Source organism: Oncorhynchus masou, chromosome 27, assembly GCF_036934945.1.
Source record: "Oncorhynchus masou masou isolate Uvic2021 chromosome 27, UVic_Omas_1.1, whole genome shotgun sequence".
Classification (NCBI taxonomy): Eukaryota; Metazoa; Chordata; class Actinopteri; order Salmoniformes; family Salmonidae; genus Oncorhynchus; species Oncorhynchus masou.
Genome location: NC_088238.1, coordinates 52,932,523 through 52,953,473, shown reverse-complemented (window position 1 = coordinate 52,953,473; position 20,951 = coordinate 52,932,523). Strand labels below are relative to the sequence as shown.

General features: G+C 45.9%; 1 protein-coding gene across 1 annotated transcript in view; it reads left to right on the top strand.

Moving 5' to 3' along the window:
- Window positions 1-20,951, top strand: part of LOC135516400 (neurexin-1-like) — a 1,013,356-nt gene that overhangs the window by 67,821 nt on the left and 924,584 nt on the right. Inside the window, exon 2 of the mRNA XM_064940681.1 lies at window positions 7,002-7,019. Coding sequence (XP_064796753.1) covers window positions 7,002-7,019 — 18 coding nt within the window. The remainder of the gene's footprint in view (window positions 1-7,001; window positions 7,020-20,951) is intronic.

Genomic DNA, 20,951 nt, shown 5'->3' with positions numbered 1-20,951 from the left:
AAGCATGTGGGTGACTGTTTGAGAGAGACTCAGTCACACGATATAAAATAAGTCAGATTTGAAATGTAATTGTAATGAGAGGAAACTGGTGGGAGATGACCTAAGACATATTCAATTAAAGATCACTTGTTGCCTACAAAGGGGGAGGGGGGGTCATAGCTTTGTGGCTTTGTGTTTCTCTGTGTTTACCTGATAGAAATGGAGAACATTCATGTCTCTGCCACATGTGACATCAGGTTCTAGTTGCTCCATTTTGAAATGATCAACTCACAGTCCAGCACTAAACATGTTCACTGAACTCTGAGTGGCTTTTCACATTGCAGGTCTCCAGTGTGACCTACCATGGGGCTGTGCTGTGTTCGTTCCATATTTGTATGTTTGCTGTTAGGCTATGAGGTGTTGGTGTGTGGCTGGCATGGGTTTTTAACTCCCACAGTGAGGGTGGGCCTCAGTGCTTCTGCTCCTGAGCTGACCAAGGACTAAGGGCTTGCAGTGCTATTGTGTGTTATGTGTAGTCTACAACACACTGCTGAACAATCACAGACCATTGCTGTTTGGAAGTGGTATATTTTCTTCAGTACAGACCACATGTAAGAGATGGCAAAAGCTCCTTACACATGGCACCTCCTGCTGTCCTCACCAGCCTTTCCCCCAGTGTGAGCAGTCATGGTCGAGTTCCTTCCTGACTACTTTGCAGCAAATACCAGAACTTACAACGTCTGGATAGGTTTTGAAGATATCATCTAACCACATCGTATGACATAGCAATCTGATACCCGACTGCACAGTTGATGATGTGGCACACAACCATTGAAGAAGACCAAAGCCTAGCGCCTGATGAGATAGCTCAGGCTGCCCAGCTCGGCATAGATGACATTTTCGGTGAAAATCATTCACAAAGAGATTCCTGCAAAAGTATTATTTGAAAATGAACGCAATGCAACGCCTGCATGTCTAGTGGGGCAGGAAGTCGAACATATCAGAGAGGAAGAGGTGAAGCGAGAGGGTTTTTCTCCTGTCAAAATCTGTCCAAGGTAAGCCGAACGATAAGCAGACCATCTGCCTTCCCGCCTTTGGGACAACGACTCCCATTGTCAGGGCTGAGACAATATATACAGGATGTTGACCATAGGAGGTCGGTGGCACCTTAATTGGGGAGGATGGGCTCGTGGTAATGGGTGGAGTGGAATCAGTGGAACGGTATCAAACACATCAAACACATGGTTGGATTCCATTCCGTTTACTCCGTTCCAGACATCATTATGAGCCGTTCTCCCCTCAGCAGCCTCCACTGATCTCGACCATGCTCTCCTTCCAATGTTGCCCCCAGCCCTCAACTGTGGTCAGATGTGCAGTGGAGCAGCTGCTGTCAATGAGATCGTTAGTTGCCACAGCAACTCCCTATGGCCTTCAGCATAGTGAATAGGGAAGTGAGAAGAACACTTAAACTGACCCCAACCCCCTGAAGTCGCCACCCTATATTAAACGTATGCAGTATGTAAGGAAACGTTTGAACTGTGGGGAAATATCTGTGATTCCAAAAGTACCTCTGGGTATCAATTACTTTGGTAAGGTGGAACTAGGGTTACATTGGAATTATTGACATGCTTGTACGACTTGCTTGTTGACTTTCATCACCAGTTCTTAGCATGATTTCTATACTGTACAAAGTAGAATAATAGTAATGGAAAGTTTATTATCTTGCACACACGTGTTCCTCTCTCCATAGTAGAGATGGAATCAAATCAAATGTATTTATATCGCCCTTCTTAGATCAGCTGATATCTCAAAGTGCTGTACAAAAACCCAGCCGAAAACCCCAAACAGCAAGCAATGCAGGTGTAGCAGCACGCATAGACGCAAGGATAGACACAAGTCTGTTTTTCCTCCAAAGCCACTTGGGAAGAGTAAAGACATGCAACATCCTCTTGTGTTTTTGTAACAGCCTGCATCTGTATTCTTTCAGATTCATGTTTTATTTGTCTATTTGTGGTGCCGATACCGATACCGATTATCGGAGGACCAAAAACCGCCGATGCCGATTAATAGGCCGATTTATTCAATTTCAATTTGGTTTAAATAATGCAAAAGCAAAGTGTTGGAGAAGAAAGTAAAAGTGCAATATGTGCTATGTAAGAAAGCTAACGTTTAAGTTCCTTGCTCAGAACATGAGAACATATGAAAGCTGGTGGTTCCTTTTAACATGAGTCTTCAATATTCCCAGGTAAGACGTTTTAGGTTGTACAGTGCCTTGCGAAAGTATTCGGCCCCTTGAACTTTGCGACCTTTTGCCACATTTCAGGCTTCAAAAGACATACCTCAAGCGACTTACAGCTGTAATTGCAGCAAAAGGTGGCGCTACAAAGTATTAACTTAAGGGGGCTGAATAATTTTGCACGCCCAATTTTTCAGTTTTTGATTTGTTAAAAAAGTTTGAAATATCCAATAAATGTCGTTCCACTTCATGATTGTGTCCCACTTGTTGTTGATTCTTCACAAAAAAATACTGTTTTATATCTTTGTTTGAAGCCTGAAATGTGGCAAAAGGTCGCAAAGTTCAAGGGGGCCAAATACTTTCGCAAGGCACTGTAGTTATTATAGGAATTATAGAACCATTTCTCTCTACGATTTGTATTTCATATACCTTTGACTATTGGATGTTCTTATAGGCACTTTAGCATTGCCAGTGTAACAGTATAGCTTCAATCGGCATCCAAAAATACAGTTTTCCGATTTTTATGAAAACTTGAAATCGGCCCTAAATATTCGGCCATTCCGATTAATCGGTCGACCTCTAATCCCAACTGAATCCTATTTTCAAATCGAGTTTGGGCTCTGATGTTATTCTGGCCATGATCCCATCTGACTCCCCCATTTTAAATTTCTGCTACTGCGGTAGCCTCTACGGATCTGAGAGTGGAAAACTCCTCTCCTATAGGTTTCTCTATTCCTCATAAGCAGAGCTCAGCCTTTCCCACCCATAAGGTTTAGTTATTTAGCAGATACTCTTATCCTGAGCGATTAGTGTTAACTGCCTTGCTCAAGAGCACATTGACCTATTTTTCACCTAGTCTGCAGTGTGACTTTGAACCAACCTTTTGGTTACTGGGCTCTTGAGTGGGCTCCTGAGTGGGCTTCTGAATGGCACAGGAGTCTTAGGCACTGCATCTCAGTGTAAGAGTCATCACTGCAGTCCTTGGTTCGAATCCAGGCTGCATCACATTCAGCCGTGATTGGGAGTCCCTTAGGGCGGTGCACAATTGGCCTGGGTAGGCCGTCATGGTAAATGAGAATTTGTTCTTAACTGACTTGCCTAGTTAAATAAAAAGTACTTTCTTTCCTGTTCAATCCAAAATATGTTCTCTCGTCTAGTTCCAATGCCCCAGAGAGACACAGTCATCCCATGTCTCTAAAACGGACCATAATCACAGCATTTTAGATGAATAATGATCTTAATCGTTTACTGGAAGGATCCCCTGTCGAGGCAGCATGCTATTGGCTCTCTGGGGAGAGGGAAAGTCTAGCTCCGGTGAAGTGGGAACAGCATCACAAAAACACACTATCATCTCACAGTATCTAACCTGAAAATTGTCATGTAATGTTTGTATAAAAATCCAGTGGAGTGTCCGATCCCTAAAGGGCACAGACTTGCTCACAATGCATTTGTATTAGGTGCAGAAATGTTAGGAATGATGTTAATGCTTGGCTTTTTATGTATCTCTCACTATTCTCAATGGGGGAACCCGGCTTCCTGAAATAAGAGCTTCCGCTTGACTATCTTTTATCGTCAGATCCTTCACTTTCATTCCGTGTCATATTCCCAGTAATTCCCTAAGCAATGTTAACTCTACTGTTTGAAAAATAAAGTCTACTGAGGTTTGCTGCTCCATCCACTTTTGGACAACGGGATACAATCCACATTAACCGTCTCCAAGGAACATTTTTACACAGGCCCCATAATTACTTGAGCGATGAATCGTGAGTTTGGAGAAAAAGGGAGCCATCCCTTTCATGCTCTGCCTGCCTTGAACAGAGACTCAGAGGCTCTCGCCGAGTGTGTCTCTAAAAGATAGGGTAGTCAAGGCTGAGAACCATCCAAATCAGAGGGATGGGGTGGGGGGGGGGGGGGGGGGGGTAGAACCATGGCCAGACATCATAACAATCATTACATTAGACAACCAAGCTCTGGCTTAATCTCTGGTGTGGAATCATGCATCTCTCTCCATTGGCTAGCCACGTCTGGGTTTTGTCGGCAGGTATCCTAGTGGTTAAGAGCTTTGGGCCAGTAACTGAGCAGGTGCAGGTTCAAATCCCAGAGCTGACTAGGGGAGAAGGTGCCAATGTGCCCTTGAGCAAGGCACGTAACCCTAAATTGCTCTGGTTAAGAGTGTCTGCTAAATGACTAAAATGTTTGCTCTCTTGACCTCCTGCTTTACAGCAGCTGCCCGCCTCATGAGCAGCATTGTGGGTGTTCTAATCTGAGAATCAATGGGGAGCGGCGGAGGAGTTCTAAGGGATCCTCTGGTGTCAGTGGGGCCCAGGAACAGGCATCGATTGCCTTTTTACGCCAGCCCACCCAGGCTCTTTGTAGCCTTTCTCTCTGTATAATGACAACATAGAATACTATTTCAATGAGAAGACCTTGTAGATATTTTGCCGGGGAAATGAATCGTACAGCAAGTCATTGAATGACACAACAAAGGATGCATTTGAGAGAAGCGGCTCTGTACAGATGAAAACAGAAACACTGCATAGGTACATTATTATGTTCTTAGGAACCGATCAAGCCAGTGCCGTACAGCTAGCGTCTAGTGAAGATGGATAAGTGGACATTGATTCGGTTCTGTTCACGATTAGTATACTGGACGAATGCAGTCTGTGAATGAAGTTTTTTGAGGAACGTGCACTTTGTAGATGTGTAGTGGTTGACCTCGTCTTGCACCGGACGCTCTTTGTGGAACCGCGCTGGGGCTTCAATGGCACGTTGCAGGTTCCCAAATGGCCGCCGTGCCATGAAATCATGAAATCTTAATACTAAAAGTGACCGTAAACAGCACTTCCTGGTCATCTTGCCATACACAGGCTTTCGCTATACATAAAAAATACATTAAATTATACTAAAATAAAGGCACAAGCACGCAATGTACCAGCAAAAGCTACGTCGATTATGATATAACAAACTATCGCCTAGACCCGGGCAAAGTAAAAGAACAAAATGTTCAACTCTCCATAGGGTCTGATACAGTAGGAGGCTAGAGGCTTTTTCCATGAATGTGTAGTGGATCTTTGATTATGTGATGATGATCCTAGAGAATACTCTTTCTTACAACTGGCTTCCTCTGACTCTCTCTCTCTCTAGATCATGGAGTTGGAGAGATGTCATTAGGGCGGTTGCTCTAACTTGATTCAGCACTAATGTAATAGAGTGGTTAAGATGTTGAGTGGTTAAGATGTTGAGTGGTTAAGATGTTGAGTGGTGTTGAGTGGTTAAGATGGATAAGTGATTAAGATGGATGAGTGATTAAGATGGATGAGTGGTTAAGATGGATGAGTGGTTAAGATGGATGAGTGGTTAAGATGGATGAGTGGTTAAGATGGATGAGTGATTAAGATGGATGAGTGGTTAAGATGGATGAGTGGTTAAGATGGATGAGTGGTTAAGATGGATGAGTGGTTAAGATGGATGAGTGGTTAAGATGGATGAGTGGTTAAGATGGATGAGTGGTTAAGATGGATGAGTGATTAAGATGGATGAGTGATTAAGATGGATGAGTGGTTAAGATGTTGAGTGGTTAAGATGTTGAGTGGTTAAGATGTTGAGTGGTTAAGATGTTGAGTGGTTAAGATGGATGAGTGGTTAAGATGTTGAGTGGTTAAGATGGTTGAGTGGTTAAGATGGTTGAGTGGTTAAGATGTTGAGTGGTTAAGATGTTGAGTGGTTAAGATGTTGAGTGGTTAAGATGGATGAGTGGTTAAGATGGTTGAGTGGTTAAGATGGTTGAGTGGTTAAGATGGTTGAGTGGTTAAGATGTTGAGTGGTTAAGATGTTGAGTGGTTAAGATGTTGAGTGGTTAAGATGTTGAGTGGTTAAGATGTTGAGTGGTTAAGATGTTGAGTGGTTAAGATGTTGAGTGGTTAAGATGTTGAGTGGTTAAGATGTTGAGTGGTTAAGATGTTGAGTGGTTAAGATGTTTAGTGGTTAAGATGTTGATTGGTTAAGATGTTGAGTGGTTAAGATGTTGAGTGGTTAAGATGTTGAGTGGTTAAGATGTTGAGTGGTTAAGATGTTGAGTGGTTAAGATGTTGAGTGGTTAAGATGTTGAGTGGTTAAGATGTTGATTGGTTAAGATGTTGAGTGGTTAAGATGTTTGAGTGGTTAAGATGTTGAGTGGTTAAGATGTTGAGTGGTTAAGATGTTGAGTGGTTAAGATGTTGAGTGGTTAAGATGTTGAGTGGTTAAGATGTTGAGTGGTTAAGATGTTGAGTGGTTATAATGTTCAGTCACTGGACCCCGTCCTACTCATATATTTGATGCACATTTTTTCCCCCAGTTCCTTCCATTTGCAGTTGATTTTCTTAGAATTGATGTAAGCCCCCGGCTGGAAGAGGACCTCACATTTTGCAGTCTCACATTTCGGTTGTTTTTCCAAGCATTGTAAATCAAGCCATGGGAAAAATGTGATTTAATTTTGCCTGGACAGATCTTATGAATCAAATTGTGCTTTTTTGTTCTTGTAAATGACCTCTTCTCTGATAACATGTGTTTTGCTTAACAAATTGGAACTACGACAGGATATGTAATTAATTGGATATCTACTACATTGGAATTATGTCTGGATATGGTAATTGTTCCAAATGCTGTTTGTCTAATCTGTTCATTATCTCTCTCTCTCCTTCCTGTCCTCATTGGCCCCTTTGAAGCAGAAGAGTATGCTGTCTAATCTGTTTGTTTTCTCTCTCTCTCTCTCTCCTTCCTGTCCTCGTTGGCCCCTCTGAAGCAGAAGAGTATGCTGTTGAAGGTAAGGCTACTATTTAGCTCCTACAGACCTAAGATGGATTCTTCTATGACGTTGGCATCCATATTGGATCCTGGTTGCTGTACATTCTGTTGTGCCCTCCCTCTTGGGAGGGGCATTGTCAGTGTGATTGGACAGTGATTATGGTGACTCCCGGGGGCATAAATGACACTGTTTTTAAAATGGAGCCACAGCTTTTGTTTCTCTAAGTAACATTTCTTACTCTTCTCAAAGTTACCTTCTTTTCTTCCTTTGTTTGATTATTTTATTTGAACTATTTCTGCATATGGTTTCTCAGTTGGGACTTTATACTCCTATATGTGACAGGGTTGGCAATTTGCGAAAGTGATTAATGATTCAACCTAGGAGTAAAATATGTGACTTATCAAATGCTAATAAGTCGTTGAGATGGAAGTGTTTCTAGTAGGACAGGTGAACCCTGTGATACTGTTTCTGGTTCCCCTCCGACTCCCTCTACTCCCACCTCCAGCGTGGGAGAGCGGGTAAGAGCCAGGGCTGCCAGTCAGGGCCCTTGGGACCACATCAGCCCCCGAGGCTTGTCGCTAGGCTAGCTCGCAGCTCAGCCTAACATATGGAAAGATTAGCATTAGATCCCTGTCTGTCTGGACCCGCCTGTCATTTCCTCAGCAGTACCAGGGGGGAAATGAAGGAACATCAACCGGATCAGTCAGACAGAGGTGGTGCAGCAAGCAGTTTACCGATAACTCCCCAGACACGTCGTTCCAGACACGTTTGACTCTGTAATTGATAGGCAGGCTGATCCGACCCGTGCTGCGCTGCGCTGTATGCGACGAGGGCGAGGTTTGCTGGACTGGGAGGGGGGCCGCCATGTTTCCCCCTATCAGGAATACTGGGTGATGGATTACCCCTCTCCCAGGCTGCAGCAAGCTCGCAGGGGAAATTGCTACGGAAAGACACTCAAAGTTTTTCCCCAAAACATGAATCAGATTTTCTGCAGTTGTTGTGCTACCTACCCTTGTGTCTCGGCTCGAGTTTGTTTCATCATATTGGAATCAGAGAGGAGTAGTTTGATTCATCATATTGGAAAACGAGAGAAGGAGTAGTTTGTTTCATCATATTGGAATCAGAGAGAAGGAGTAGTTTGATTCATCATATTGGAATCAGAGAGGAGTAGTTTGTTTCATCATGTTTTAATCAGAGAGGAGTGCATATTCCAGTTTTTCTTTACTTCGTGAACCCAATTTGAATTGTGACCTGGGTTTGATATGCAGAGAGCAGTGTTGTATAACAGAAACGGTTTGAAGCTGACATTCTCCTGCTGCGTTTGAATCTGAAGATCAGAGACCTGTCCTGCTATCTCCTCCCTCAGTGTGTGTGTGCGCGCTCACGCGCTTGGCGAGTCACGACCGCCCGTGCCGCCGGGGTCACATGTCGGAAGCGCTGAAGCTGTTGATGGGAAAATGTCAGGATGGTGGTGGGGGCGGACAGCGAAGGGACAGAGGTCATTTGTTTCCACGTTCCCGGCTGATGTGCCCTGACGGCTCCTCACTCCGTAGAGCGGCCCTGCCTGTGTGAGGAGTTAGGAGGGGGCAGCCAGCTACCTCGCTTTGTGTGTGTGTGTGTGTGTGTCTGTGATCTTGACTCGGAGGAGCAGAGCGAGGACCCATGCTGCAATGATGTGTGGCGATCTGTTTCATGCCCCAGCCCCAGAGGGACTACCACAGCCGAGGGCCCACAGGAGTGCACGGCAGACCTCTACCTGCCACGACTGCCTCCCAGAATAGGAAGAAGAGAGCAGAGGCCCAGCAAGAGAGCCATGGGGGTCCTGAGTGACCATTAACATTCATTAGACTGCATAGCCGAGTCCAACTGGGACACATGTCAGTGACACAGCCAACAGGGGGTCCAGCTGAGAGACTACCCAGGAATGGAAGGACGTCAGGATTTAAATCTGGTCTGGCTTGTTATTTCATTTGCCCCTTATATTTTAAACTGATTTTGGACCGTGCAGACACTACTTCTGGCGCCGACAGAGACTGGCGCCGACACTACTTCTGGCTGCCTCGCTTCGCGTTCCTAGGAAACTATGCAGTTATGCAGTGTTATTTCTTACATTGGTACCCCAGGTAATCTTAGGTTTCATTACATACAGTCGGGAGGAACTACTGAATATAGGAGCAACGTCACCTCACCATCAGTACGACCAGGAATATGACTTTCCCGAAGCGGATCCTGTGTTTTGCCTTTCATCCAGGACAACGGAATGGATCCCAGCCTGCGACCCAAAACAAAGACGTCGTAAAAGAGGGAAACGAAGCGGTCTTCTGGACAGGCTCTGGAGACGGGCACATCGCGCACCACTCCCTACCATACTACTCGCCAATGTCGAGTCTCTTGACAACAAGGTTGATGAAATCCGAGCAAGGGTAGCATTCCAGACGGACATCAGAGACTGTAATGTTCTTTGCTTCACGGAAACATGGCTCACTGCTGGTGCAGCCTGCTGGTTTCGACAGAAACAAACATCTTTCTGGTAAGAAGAGGGGCGGGGGCGTATGCCTTATGGCTAACGAGACGTGGTGTGGTCACAACAACATACAGGAACTCAAGTCCTTCTGTTCACCTGATTTAGAATTCCTCACAATCAAATGTTGACCACATTATCTACCAAGGGAATTCTCATCGATTATAATCATAGCTGTATATATTCCCCCCCAAGCAGACACATCGATGGCCCTGAACAAACTTTATTTGGGATTTTAACAAGGCTAATCTGAAAACAAGACTACCTAAATTGTATCAGCATATTGATTGCGCAACCAGGGCTGGTAAAACCTTGGATCATTGCTATTCTAACTTCCACGATGCATATAAGGCCCTCCCCCGCCCTCCTTTCGGAAAAGCTGACCACGACTCCATTTTGTTGCTCCCTGCCTACAGACAGAAGCTAAAACAAGAAGCTCCCGCGCTCAGGTCTGTTCAACGCTGGTCCGACCAATCTGATTCCATGCTCCAAGACTGCTTCCATCACGTGGACAGGGATATGTTCCGCACTGTGTCCAACAACAACATTGACGAATGCGCTGATTCAGAGAGCGAGTTCATTAGAACGAGCATTAAAGATGTCATTCCCTTAGCAACGATTGAAACATTCCCAAACCAGAAACCGTGGATTGATGGCAGCATTCGCGTGAAACTGAAAGCGCGAACCACTGCTTTTAATCAGGGCAAGGTGACCGGAAACATGACCGGATACAAACAGTGTAGCTATTCCCTCCGCAAGGCAATCAAAGAAGCTAAGCATCAGTATAGAGACAAAGTAGACTCGCAATTCAACGGCTCAGACACAAGAGGTATGTGGCAGGGTCTACAGTCAATCACAGATTACAAAAAGAAAACCAGCCCCGTCATGGACCAGGATGTCTTGCTCCCAGGCAGACTAAATAACTTTTTTTGCCCGCTTTGAGGACAATACAGTGTCACTGACGCGGCCTGCAACCAAAACATGCGGACTCTCCTTCACTGCAGCCGACGTGAGTAAAACATTTAAACGTGTTAACCCTCGCAAGGCTGCAGGCCCAGACGGCATCCCTAGCCGCGCCCTCAGAGCATGCGCAGACCAGCTGGCTGGTGTGTTTACGGACATATTCAATCAATCCTTATCCCAGTCTGCTGTTCCCACATGCTTCAAGAGGGCCACCATTGTTCCTGTTCCCAAGAAAGCTAAGGTAACTGAGCTAAACGACTACCTCCCGGTAGATCTCACTTCCGTCATCATGAAGTGCTTTGAGAGACTTATCAAGGAACATATCATCTCCACCCTACCTGACACCCGAGACCCACTCCAATTTGCTTACCACCCAAATAGGTCCACAGACGATGCAATCTCAACCACACTGCCCTAACTCATCTGAACAGGAGGAATACCTATGTGAGAATGCTGTTCATCGACTACAGCTCAGCATTTAACACCATAGTACCCTCCAAACTCGTCATTAAGCTCGAGACCCTGGGTCTTGACCCCGCCCTGTGCAACTGGGTACTGGACTTCCTGACGGGCCACCCCCAAGTGGTGTGGGTAGGTAACAACATCTCCACCCCGCTGATCCTCAACACTGGGGCCCCACAAGGGTGCGTTCTGAGCCCTCTCCTGTACTCCCTGTTCACCCACGACTGTGTGGGCATGCACACCTCCAACTCAGTCATCAAGTTTGCGGACGACACTACAGTGGTAGGCTTGATTACCAACAACGACGAGGCGGCCTACAGGGAGGAGGTGAGGGCCCTCGGAGTGTGGTGTCAGGAAAATAACCTCACACTCAACATCAACAAAACTAAGGAGATGGTTGTGGACTTCAGGAAACAGCAGTGGGAGCACCCCTCTATCCACATCAATGGGACAGTAGTGGAGAAGGTAGTAAGTTTTAAGTTCCTCTGCGTACACATCACAGACAAACTGAATTGGTCCACCCACACAGACAGCATCGTGAAGAAGGTGCAGCAGCCCCTCTTCAACCTCAGGATGCTGAAGAAATTCCGCTTGTCACCAAAAGCACTCACCAACTCCTACAGATGCACAATCGAGAGCATCCTGTCGGGCTGTATCACCGCCTGGTACAGCAACTGCTCCGCTCACAACCGTAAGGCTCTCCAGAGGGTAGTGAGGTCTGCACAACACATCACTGGGGGCAAACTAACTGCCCTCCAGGACACCTACAGCACCCAATGTCATAGGAAGGCCATAAAGATCATCAAGGACAACAACCACCCGAGCCACTGCCTGTTCACCCCACTATCATCCAGAAGGCGAGGTCAGTACAGGTGCATCAAAGCTGGGACCGAGAGACTGAAAAACAGCTTCTATCTCAAGGCCATCAGACTGTTAAACAGCCACCACTAACATTGAGTGGCTGCTGCCAACACACTGACTCAACTCCAGCCACTTTATTAATGGGAATTGATGGAAATTTATGTAAAATATAGCACTAGCCACTTTAAACAATGCTACTTAATATAATGTTTACATACATATTCTTTATCCCTTTACACTTGTGTGCATAAGGTACTAGTTTTGGAATTGTTAGGTTAGATTACTCGTTGGTTATTACTGCATTGTCGGAACTAGAAGCACAAGCATTTCGCTTCACTAACATTAACATCTGCTAACCATGTGTATTTGACAATTAAATTTGATTTGATTTGACACTTTGCATTGGTCCAAGGGTAGCTGTTGACGTTTGGTTAACTTTTTATTCTGGATGCTTTTGGGCAGTTTAAATGTGACCCTTGTCCGGTGTTCCAGGTGTGTCCCAGTTGCAAAGCTATTGGCTCAAAGAAAGATGATTCTAATCTGCAGGCTTGTAGCTGTGGTACCCCTGGGTTTACAAAGCATTTGCACAAGCAGCAGGGCTTTCAATCCCCCCCCCCCAGAAAAATGCTCCAGGGTTGGCTATTTGTTCAGAGCTACCAATGTTTTCTTTGACAAATGGCAGTAATAAGGTACACACGAAAAAACAAAGTCTGAACTTTCACCCCAAGTAATGGGCATTTGTGTTCTCCCAAGTCATGATGTTTTAATTAAGAAGCGAATAAGTACTCCCAGATATGTGTGTTGTGTATTAGTAGGACACAGATACTTTAGGTAGTTATCTAATGGTTCATCATCTCATTCATCATCTTTGAGAATGCCTGGAAGCCAGAAGCCACCTTGCTCCATGGTTTTTGTCCTATTTTTAGGGCCTTGATCCGTCACCATCTTTGGTCTAATTAGTGATAGTGACCGTGCGTGTAAAGGTTGCTGGAGATTGATGAAACGGGGAGACCTTGAAAGCCCGGGGGACAGAGGTGCCCCTGGAACACAGTTGGTTGACTGCGCTGGCAGACAGTGGAGGCAACGCTTGATGGTCTGCGGTTTCACTGACCCGTTTTCACTGCTCCACCAACCCCCACTGTTCTAGCTGCATCAGAGATGGCCAACCAAGCCCTTTTCCTGGGTTTGGCATAGGAAATACACCTCTTGCTGTAACAGAAACCATACTGTAATGCCGATGTACTCAAACTCAGGCACAGGATTGACATTACAAAGACCACTGACAGATAATATAGAAGCTTTATATTTCAAACAATAAAGAAACTGTATCAGTTTACATTTTTGATTTTCTATTTCTGTTGTTTTGTTCTGAGCATCATACTGAATGCATGGTCCGATCGAGCCAAACAGACAGTGACAGAGAGACCGTCCGAGTCATAAAGAATCACAGTAAATCCACAGTTACGACACGGTCTGTACGAGTTCCCCAGTGATCTGTTTGGGCTGAGGGACGCACCAAGCGAATCCCACTGCTCGAGCTGATGGTCTTTTATTTTCTGGGACATCCATTCCAGGAGTTAATCTATAAGCTTTGGGAGTTTGATGTTGAGTGGAGATATGGGATTGCAGGTTGAGTGATGACTGTACTGTAGTTATGGGAGATTAGTCTGGATCATCCAACCAGATTATGGATTTTGTTTTTATTGCAGAGAAAATAGAGAGAAGAAATCTATCCTAGATATGTCTGCAGTACAGTGGAGTAAACAAGGAAGCAATAGAACATTAAGGTACTGATGTCAGAAGGGCATTAACCTACTTTTGCATATTATTCTTGTTAGAATTTTTTGAGAGTCTTGTCTAAGTTTTATATATTTATATGCATTTGTTTTCAAAGCTACTTCTGAGCTTTGTCTATTCAATAACTTATTTGTTATGTAAAGCTAAAGATGAATTGATATCCCAGAATTGACTAGGAGTACAGAGAACGAGACATGTCTTTATGACGCGGTATTGTACGACGCGGTATTGTACGACGCGGTATTGTACGACACGGTATTGTACGACACGGTATTGAACGACACGGTATTGAACGACACGGTATTGAACGACACAGTATTGTACGACACGGTATTGAACAACAAGGTATTGTACGACAAGGTATTGAACAACACGGTATTGTACGACACGGTATTGTACGACGCGGTATTGTACGACGCGGTATTGTACGACGCGGTATTGTACGACGCGGTATTGTACGACGCGGTATTGTACGACGCGGTATTGTACGACACGGTATTGAACGACACGGTATTGAACGACACGGTATTGTACGACAAGGTATTGAACGACACGGTATTGTACGACACGGTATTGTACGACACGGTATTGTACGACACGGTATTGTACGACACGGTATTGTACGACACGGTATTGTACAACACGGTATTGTACAACACGGTATTGAACAACACGGTATTGTACGACACGGTATTGAACGACACGGTATTGAACGACAAACCCTAAAGACACCCTTCAAGAACAAGGCACTTCCTCTTCATCTCCTGTATGATACATTCCCTTTGTTCCCCACAATGCTATTGGTTTTGTGACATTGTCATATCGCCGATATGATGAAACAAAACAAACACATGAACAAACAGTATCTCTCCCTCCATATTGCCTTTGGAAAGAGCTGTGAGTTATAAGAGCTGAATGACGTGCTGCAGAGGCGTTTGGAGGGAGGCATTGATCTGCTTCTCCTCTCCCCCCACGTTCTCCCCCAGACTAGGACACTTGAGAAACAGTGCTAAGGTCCTGGAGGATCAAGCTCAACCCATGTCCATTCTCACAGGCAACAAATTCCCCCTTCTCACACACAGTCACACACACTCTGTAGCTCTGCTTTTGTGATAGCACAGTCAAAAGGCTGAGCAGTGGGCGCTCCAAATGTGAACAGCAATTCCAAATAAAACGCATGTGTGTGGCCTTGAACGCTACTCTATAGTGATGGAGCTACACTCCTTTAGGCTTTTGACAACACTGCCAATGCCATATTTGTAACGTCCATAAACTGTACATGGTCCCACTTCATGTTGATTAGGATGACTTCTGCTGGCTCTCAGTCCACTAGCCTTGAGCTTGCCATTCAGACAGATGCCCACTCTCTGCTAAGATGGCCGCCGGTTGATTGTGTTGCTGCCTGTTGGGTCAGGGCCCACAGTGAGAAGAGAGGCCATAGTTAGAGATCCCTGCATACAATATAATTGGGGTGCAATATAGGCTACATCTATCTATCTCAGGGACACACACATTGTTATAATGGAAGCTAGTGACACATTTCAGGTCATCAACAAAGTGATTAACACCCTGGAAATGTATTTCAAGAGTAGTGTTTGTCAATGTCCAGTATAACACCCTAAGTCTGTTTGTCATGATCTCCTGAATGCGTTATGTGATTCTACGTATCCTCTAATGGTATTTGTGCTATTCCCTGAATGCATATGCTTCTAGCTATTTGAGACAGTGGAAATACTCTGCTTAAAATGACTCTGATTTTGGAGGGATTTTGTTCCAATCCCCAAGTCTTCCCTCCCCTGAGTGTATTCAAATGAAAATGTGTCTTGCTTCATTTGCCATGTCTAGGTGGATTTGAAGTGAATTAACAAAATTAACATAGTCTTTTAAGTGTTTCCCTGAGGAACAGAGGTTATGGGGCATTTGGAGTTGATATTGTATTGTCTTTAGTTTTGTCATCTTCCATCGCTTAATTTATGCCCCGTCAGGAACGCAATCCCTGTAATCCTCTCTCTCTCTCTCTCTCTCTCTCTCTCTCTCTCTCTCTCTCTCTCTCTCTCTCTCTTTCTCTCTCTCTATTCATCTCACTCTGGCTCTTCCACTCTGTCCTATGCTCATATACTGTATCTTACAGGATATCTATCCATCTATCTGTATTCCTAGTCTTTCTTCACCTTTTCAATCTTCCATTTCATTTTCCTTTTCCTCCCCCTCTACCTCCGTCTCTACTTCGTTCCCTCTCTATATTGTTCCCTCTCTACCTCCCTCTCTACCTCCCTCTCTACGTCGTTCCCTCTCTACCTCCCTCTCTACGTTGTTTCCTCTCTACCTCCCTCTACGTCGTTTCCTCTCTACCTCCCTCTACGTCGTTTCCTCTCTACCTCCCTCTCTACGTCGTTTCCTCTCTACCTCCCTCTCTACGTCGTTTCCTCTCTACCTCTCTCTCTCTATATTGTTCCCTCTCTACCTCCCTCTCTACCTCCCTCTCTATATTGTTCCCTCTTTACCTCTCTCTCTATATTGTTCCATCTCTAGCTCCTTCTCTACCCCCCTCTCTATATTGTTCCCTCTCTACCTCCCTCTCTACCTCCTTCTCTATTTCGTTCCCCCTCTACCTCCCTCTCTACGTCGTTCCCGCTCTACGTCGTTCCCTCTCTACCTGCCTCTCTACGTCGTTCCTTCCCTACCTCCCTCCCTCCCTCTCTACATTGTTCCCTCTACCTGCCTCTCTACGTCGTTCCTTCCCTACCTCCCTCCCTCTCTACCTCGTTCCCTCCCTTCCTCCGTCGTTCCCTCTCTACGTCTCTCTCTGTCATTCCCTCTCTACCTCCCTTTCTATGTCGTTCCCTCTCTACCTCCCTCTCTACGTCGTTCCCTCTCTACCTCCCTTTCTACCTCCCTTTCTATATTGTTCCCTCCCTACCTCCCTTTCTACGTTGTTCCCTCTCTACCTCCCTTTCTATATTGTTCCCTCTCTACCTCCCTCTCTGTCGTTCCCTCCCTACCTCCCTCTCTACGTCGTTCCCTCTCTACCTCCCTCCCTACCTCCCTCTCTACGTCGTTCCCTCTCCTCCTCCCCCTCTACCTCCCTTTCTATGTTGTTCCCTCTCTACCTCCCTCTCTACCTCCCTTTCTATGTCGTTCCCTCTCTACCTCCCTCTCTACCTCCCTTTCTACGTCATTCCCTCTCTACCTCCCTCTCTACCTCCCTCTCTACCTCCCTTTCTATGTCGTTCCCTCCCTACCTCCCTCTCTACGTCGTTCCCTCTCTACCTCCCTCTCTACCTCCCTTTCTATGTCGTTCCCTCTCTACCTCCCTCTCTATATTGTTCCCTCCCTACCTCCCTATCTGTTGTTCCCTCCCTACCTCCCTCTCTGTTGTTCCCTCCCTACCTCCCTCTCTGTTGTTCCCTCCCTACCTCCCTCTCTGTTGTTCCCTCTCTACCTCCCTCTCTGTCGTTCCCTCTCTACCTCCCTCTCTATGTCGTTCCCTCTCTACCTCCCTCTCTACCTCGTTCCCTCTCTACCTCCCTTTCTATATTGTTCCCTCCCTACCTCCCTCTGTCTTTCCCTCTCTACCTCCCTCTCTATGTCGTTCCCTCTCTACCTCCCTCTCTACCTCGTTCCCTCTCTACCTCCCTTTCTATATTGTTCCCTCCCTACCTCCCTCTCTATGTCGTTCCCTCTCTACCTCCCTCTCTACCTCGTTCCCTCTCTACCTCCCTCTCTATGTCGTTCCCTCTCTACCTCCCTCTCTACGTCGTTCCCTCTCTACCTCCCTCTCTACGTCGTTCCCTCCCTACCTCCCTTTCTATGTCGTTCCCTCCCTACCTCCCTCTCTACGTCGTTCCCTCCCTACCTCCCTTTCTACGTCGTTCCCTCTCTACCTCCCTTTCTATATTGCTCCCTCCCTACCTCCCTTTCTATATTGTTCCCTCTCTACCTCCCTCTCTGTTGTTCCCTCCCTACCTCCTTTTCTACGTCATTCCCTCTCTACCTCCCTCTCTACGTCGTTCCCTCTCTACGTCGTTCCCTCTCTAACTCCCTTTCTATATTGTTCCCTCCCTACCTCCCTTTCTATAGTGTTCCCTCTCTACCTCCCTCTCTACATCATTCCCTCTCTACCTCCCTTTCTACGTCGTTCCCTCTCTACGTCGTTCCCTCTCTACCTCCCTCTCTACCTCCCTTTCTACGTCGTTCCCTCTCTACGTCGTTCCCTCTCTACGTCATTCCCTCTCTACGTCATTCCCTCTCTACCTCCCTTTCTACGTCGTTCCCTCTCTACGTCGTTCCCTCTCTACCTCCCTTTCTATGTCGTTCCCTCTCTACGTCGTTCCCTCTCTACGTTGTTCCCTCTCTACCTCCCTCTCTACGTCATTCCCTCTCTACCTCCCTCTCTATGTCGTTCCCTCTCTACCTCCCTCTCTATGTCGTTCCCTCTCTACCTCCATTTCTACGTCGTTCCCTCTCAGGTCCAGCAGATAACATCTTAGGTTGTTGCTAAGAGGCTTATGGGGGATGTCTCAATAGAGGGAAGTGGATTGAGTTGAAGGAGGCAATCTGGACAGGGCACACAATGCTAAGTAGGTTAGGAGAGGAGGTGCTTCTAAGCAGTTAGGAGAGGACAGCATTCCCCACCAAAGTCTCCCTAATGGAGCACAGCTTAATTAACATGTGCTGGTCATATTACCTAAAGTCCCAGTGCAGTCAAAACCATCATATTCCGCCCTTTATCATAGCGTAATGGTAGTTTTCGTCATACAACTCCACAATCCTTTAGTCCAGATATGGCACAGGAGGTTGGTAGCACCTTAATTGGGGAGGGTGGGCTTGTGGTAAGGACTGAAGCGGAATGAGCGAAATGGTATCTAATACATGGTTTCCATGGTTTCCATGTGTTTATTGCCATTCAATTTGCTCCGTTCCGTCCATTATTATTAGCCGTCCTCCCCTGACCAGCCCCCTGTGAGATACGGCTTTATTTAGATATGGTGTTCCAAATAACACCCACATAACATCCATGACACACGTATTGAAGTACGCCATAAGGACTTTTGCTTAACTCTGCCCCCGTCGAACACAGTTCACACACAAATTACATTTCTCTATCAAAATGATCTGTGCATTATCCAACACCCCCTCTAATATCCTCCCATTTAACCTTGATACAGCAGTACATGTGCTCTACAATCGGGGTAAAATCGAGCGTGCAATTTCGTTATTCCCTTTTACGGTCTGAATGATTGAAAATATCTTCAAAGAAGCCATCGGTGTAGCTGTTCAGTAGTACATAAAGTAACGGAGGCCTCGGCGACTATGCATTTATGTTATTGCCCAACTCCGTTGAAATATAGTCATGAAAGGTGGGTCTGTGCTCTGAAGAGGTTAAAGCAGCCTTCACAACAGGACTGGTCTAAATTGGCCGTCTTTTGTCTGGCGCGGCACGAGGCACATCCTTAAAACACATTTTGACTGGCTTGGTGTGTCTGTTATGGCAGGTGCTTTGAGGGGTGCTGACACTTCCCTGTTTACTGCCTGACACTCCTCCTCACTTCCATAACCAGATTTGTTCATCCATGGCCCACGAAGACGCAAGACAGCCCGAAGTTCTTCTTTCTCCCCTTTTACTTCTAGTCTTTACTAAAGTGGGAGAGGACAGCACTGTGTGTGTGCCCTACAGTACCTGCATCCATTTTGGAATGTAGTTATGATGCGAAATGCCACTGACAGGTATCCTAGAAGTCTTTGCCTGGCTGTGTGACACATGGAGAGATTAAACTTGGGCTCGACCAGAGAGGGAGAAAGCTCATCTCCTTCACACTGAAGGGTAGAGTGAAGAAAACAAAAAACACCCCTCTCTACTGGTAACTAATCAACTATGTTGAGATCAGGCCCCTGAGAGGGAGAGGCAGAGGGAGAGAGATTCCTCTACTAGGAAGGTTATGTTCAACCAAGTTCCTCTCAGAATTCCACATTGGTTCTGCACAATGTCCCTACAGCAATACACAGGAAGTTGGGAAATATTAGATTTAAGTAAATGCAATGGCATTGATTGCGCTTTTCCTTGGATGGAGTTGATGGTTGTTTTCAGCCGAGGCATAAAGGCTAGATCAGGGCATTCCAACCTTTTTCCTGGAGAGCTACAGTCCTATTGGTTTGAACTGGTTGATTTGGGGTTGGACATTTGGGGTTGGAGCAGAAATCTACAGGAAGGTCGCTCTCCAGGAACAGGGTTGGAGTTAATACACACAGGAGGGTCACTCTCCAGGAACAGTGTTGGAGTTAAAACATACTGGAGGTTCTCTCTCCAGGAACAGGGTTGGAGTTAAAACCTTCTGGAGGTTCTCTCTCCAGGAACAGGGTTGGAGTTAAAACCTTCTGGAGGTTCTCTCTCCAGGAACAGGGTTGGAGTTAAAACCTACTGGAGGTTCTCTCCCCAGGAACAGGGTTGGAGTTAAAACCTTCTGGAGGTTCTCTCTCCAGGAACAGGGTTGGAGTTAAAACCTTCTGGAGGTTCTCTCTCCAGGAACAGGGTTGGAGTTAATACCTTCTGGAGGTTCTCTCTCCAGGAACAGGGTTGGAGTTAAAACCTTCTGGAGGTTCTCTCTCCAGGAACAGGGTTGGAGTTAAAACCTTCTGGAGGTTCTCTCTCCAGGAACAGGGTTGGAGTTAATACCTTCTGGAGGTTCTCTCTCCAGGAACAGGGTTGGAGTTAAAACCTTCTGGAGGTTCTCTCTCCAGGAACAGGGTTGGAGTTAAAACCTACTGGAGGTTCTCTCTCCAGGAACAGGGTTGGAGTTAATACCTTCTGGAGGTTCTCTCTCCAGGAACAGGGTTGGAGTTAAAACCTACTGGAGGTTCTCTCTCCAGGAACAGGGTTGCAGATTCCAGGGCTAGATAATGGACTTGAGTTCGTAGTTGCATACCCTCAGAGAACAATATTCTCGTCATGTATTTAGCTAGTGGCACAATTGTGTATGGAAAACTGCAGTGAACTACAGGTGGCGACGTTCAGAGAAATGTGCTGGTAAAATGGAGTTCAATAAGCCACCCAGATGAATGGGCCCGAATCAGAGGAGAAAATTGAAAAACAGCTATTCTCTTTCATCTTCCCTTCATCTATCCCTCCATCTATCCCTCTATTTTATAATGGAAAACGAGTAACACTTGAGTGAGTCAACATTTTTGTCACCATTCAGGGCCTCCCTCTTTCTGTCGTAAAAGGGGAGAATATTCTAGAGGGATTTTGCTGGTAATGGCAGTTGATTGTGGTATTTTTCTCCTCCCACTCTCCTCCTCCCCTCTTCCCTCTCTTCTCCTCCTCTTCACTTTCTATTCGTTCACTCCCA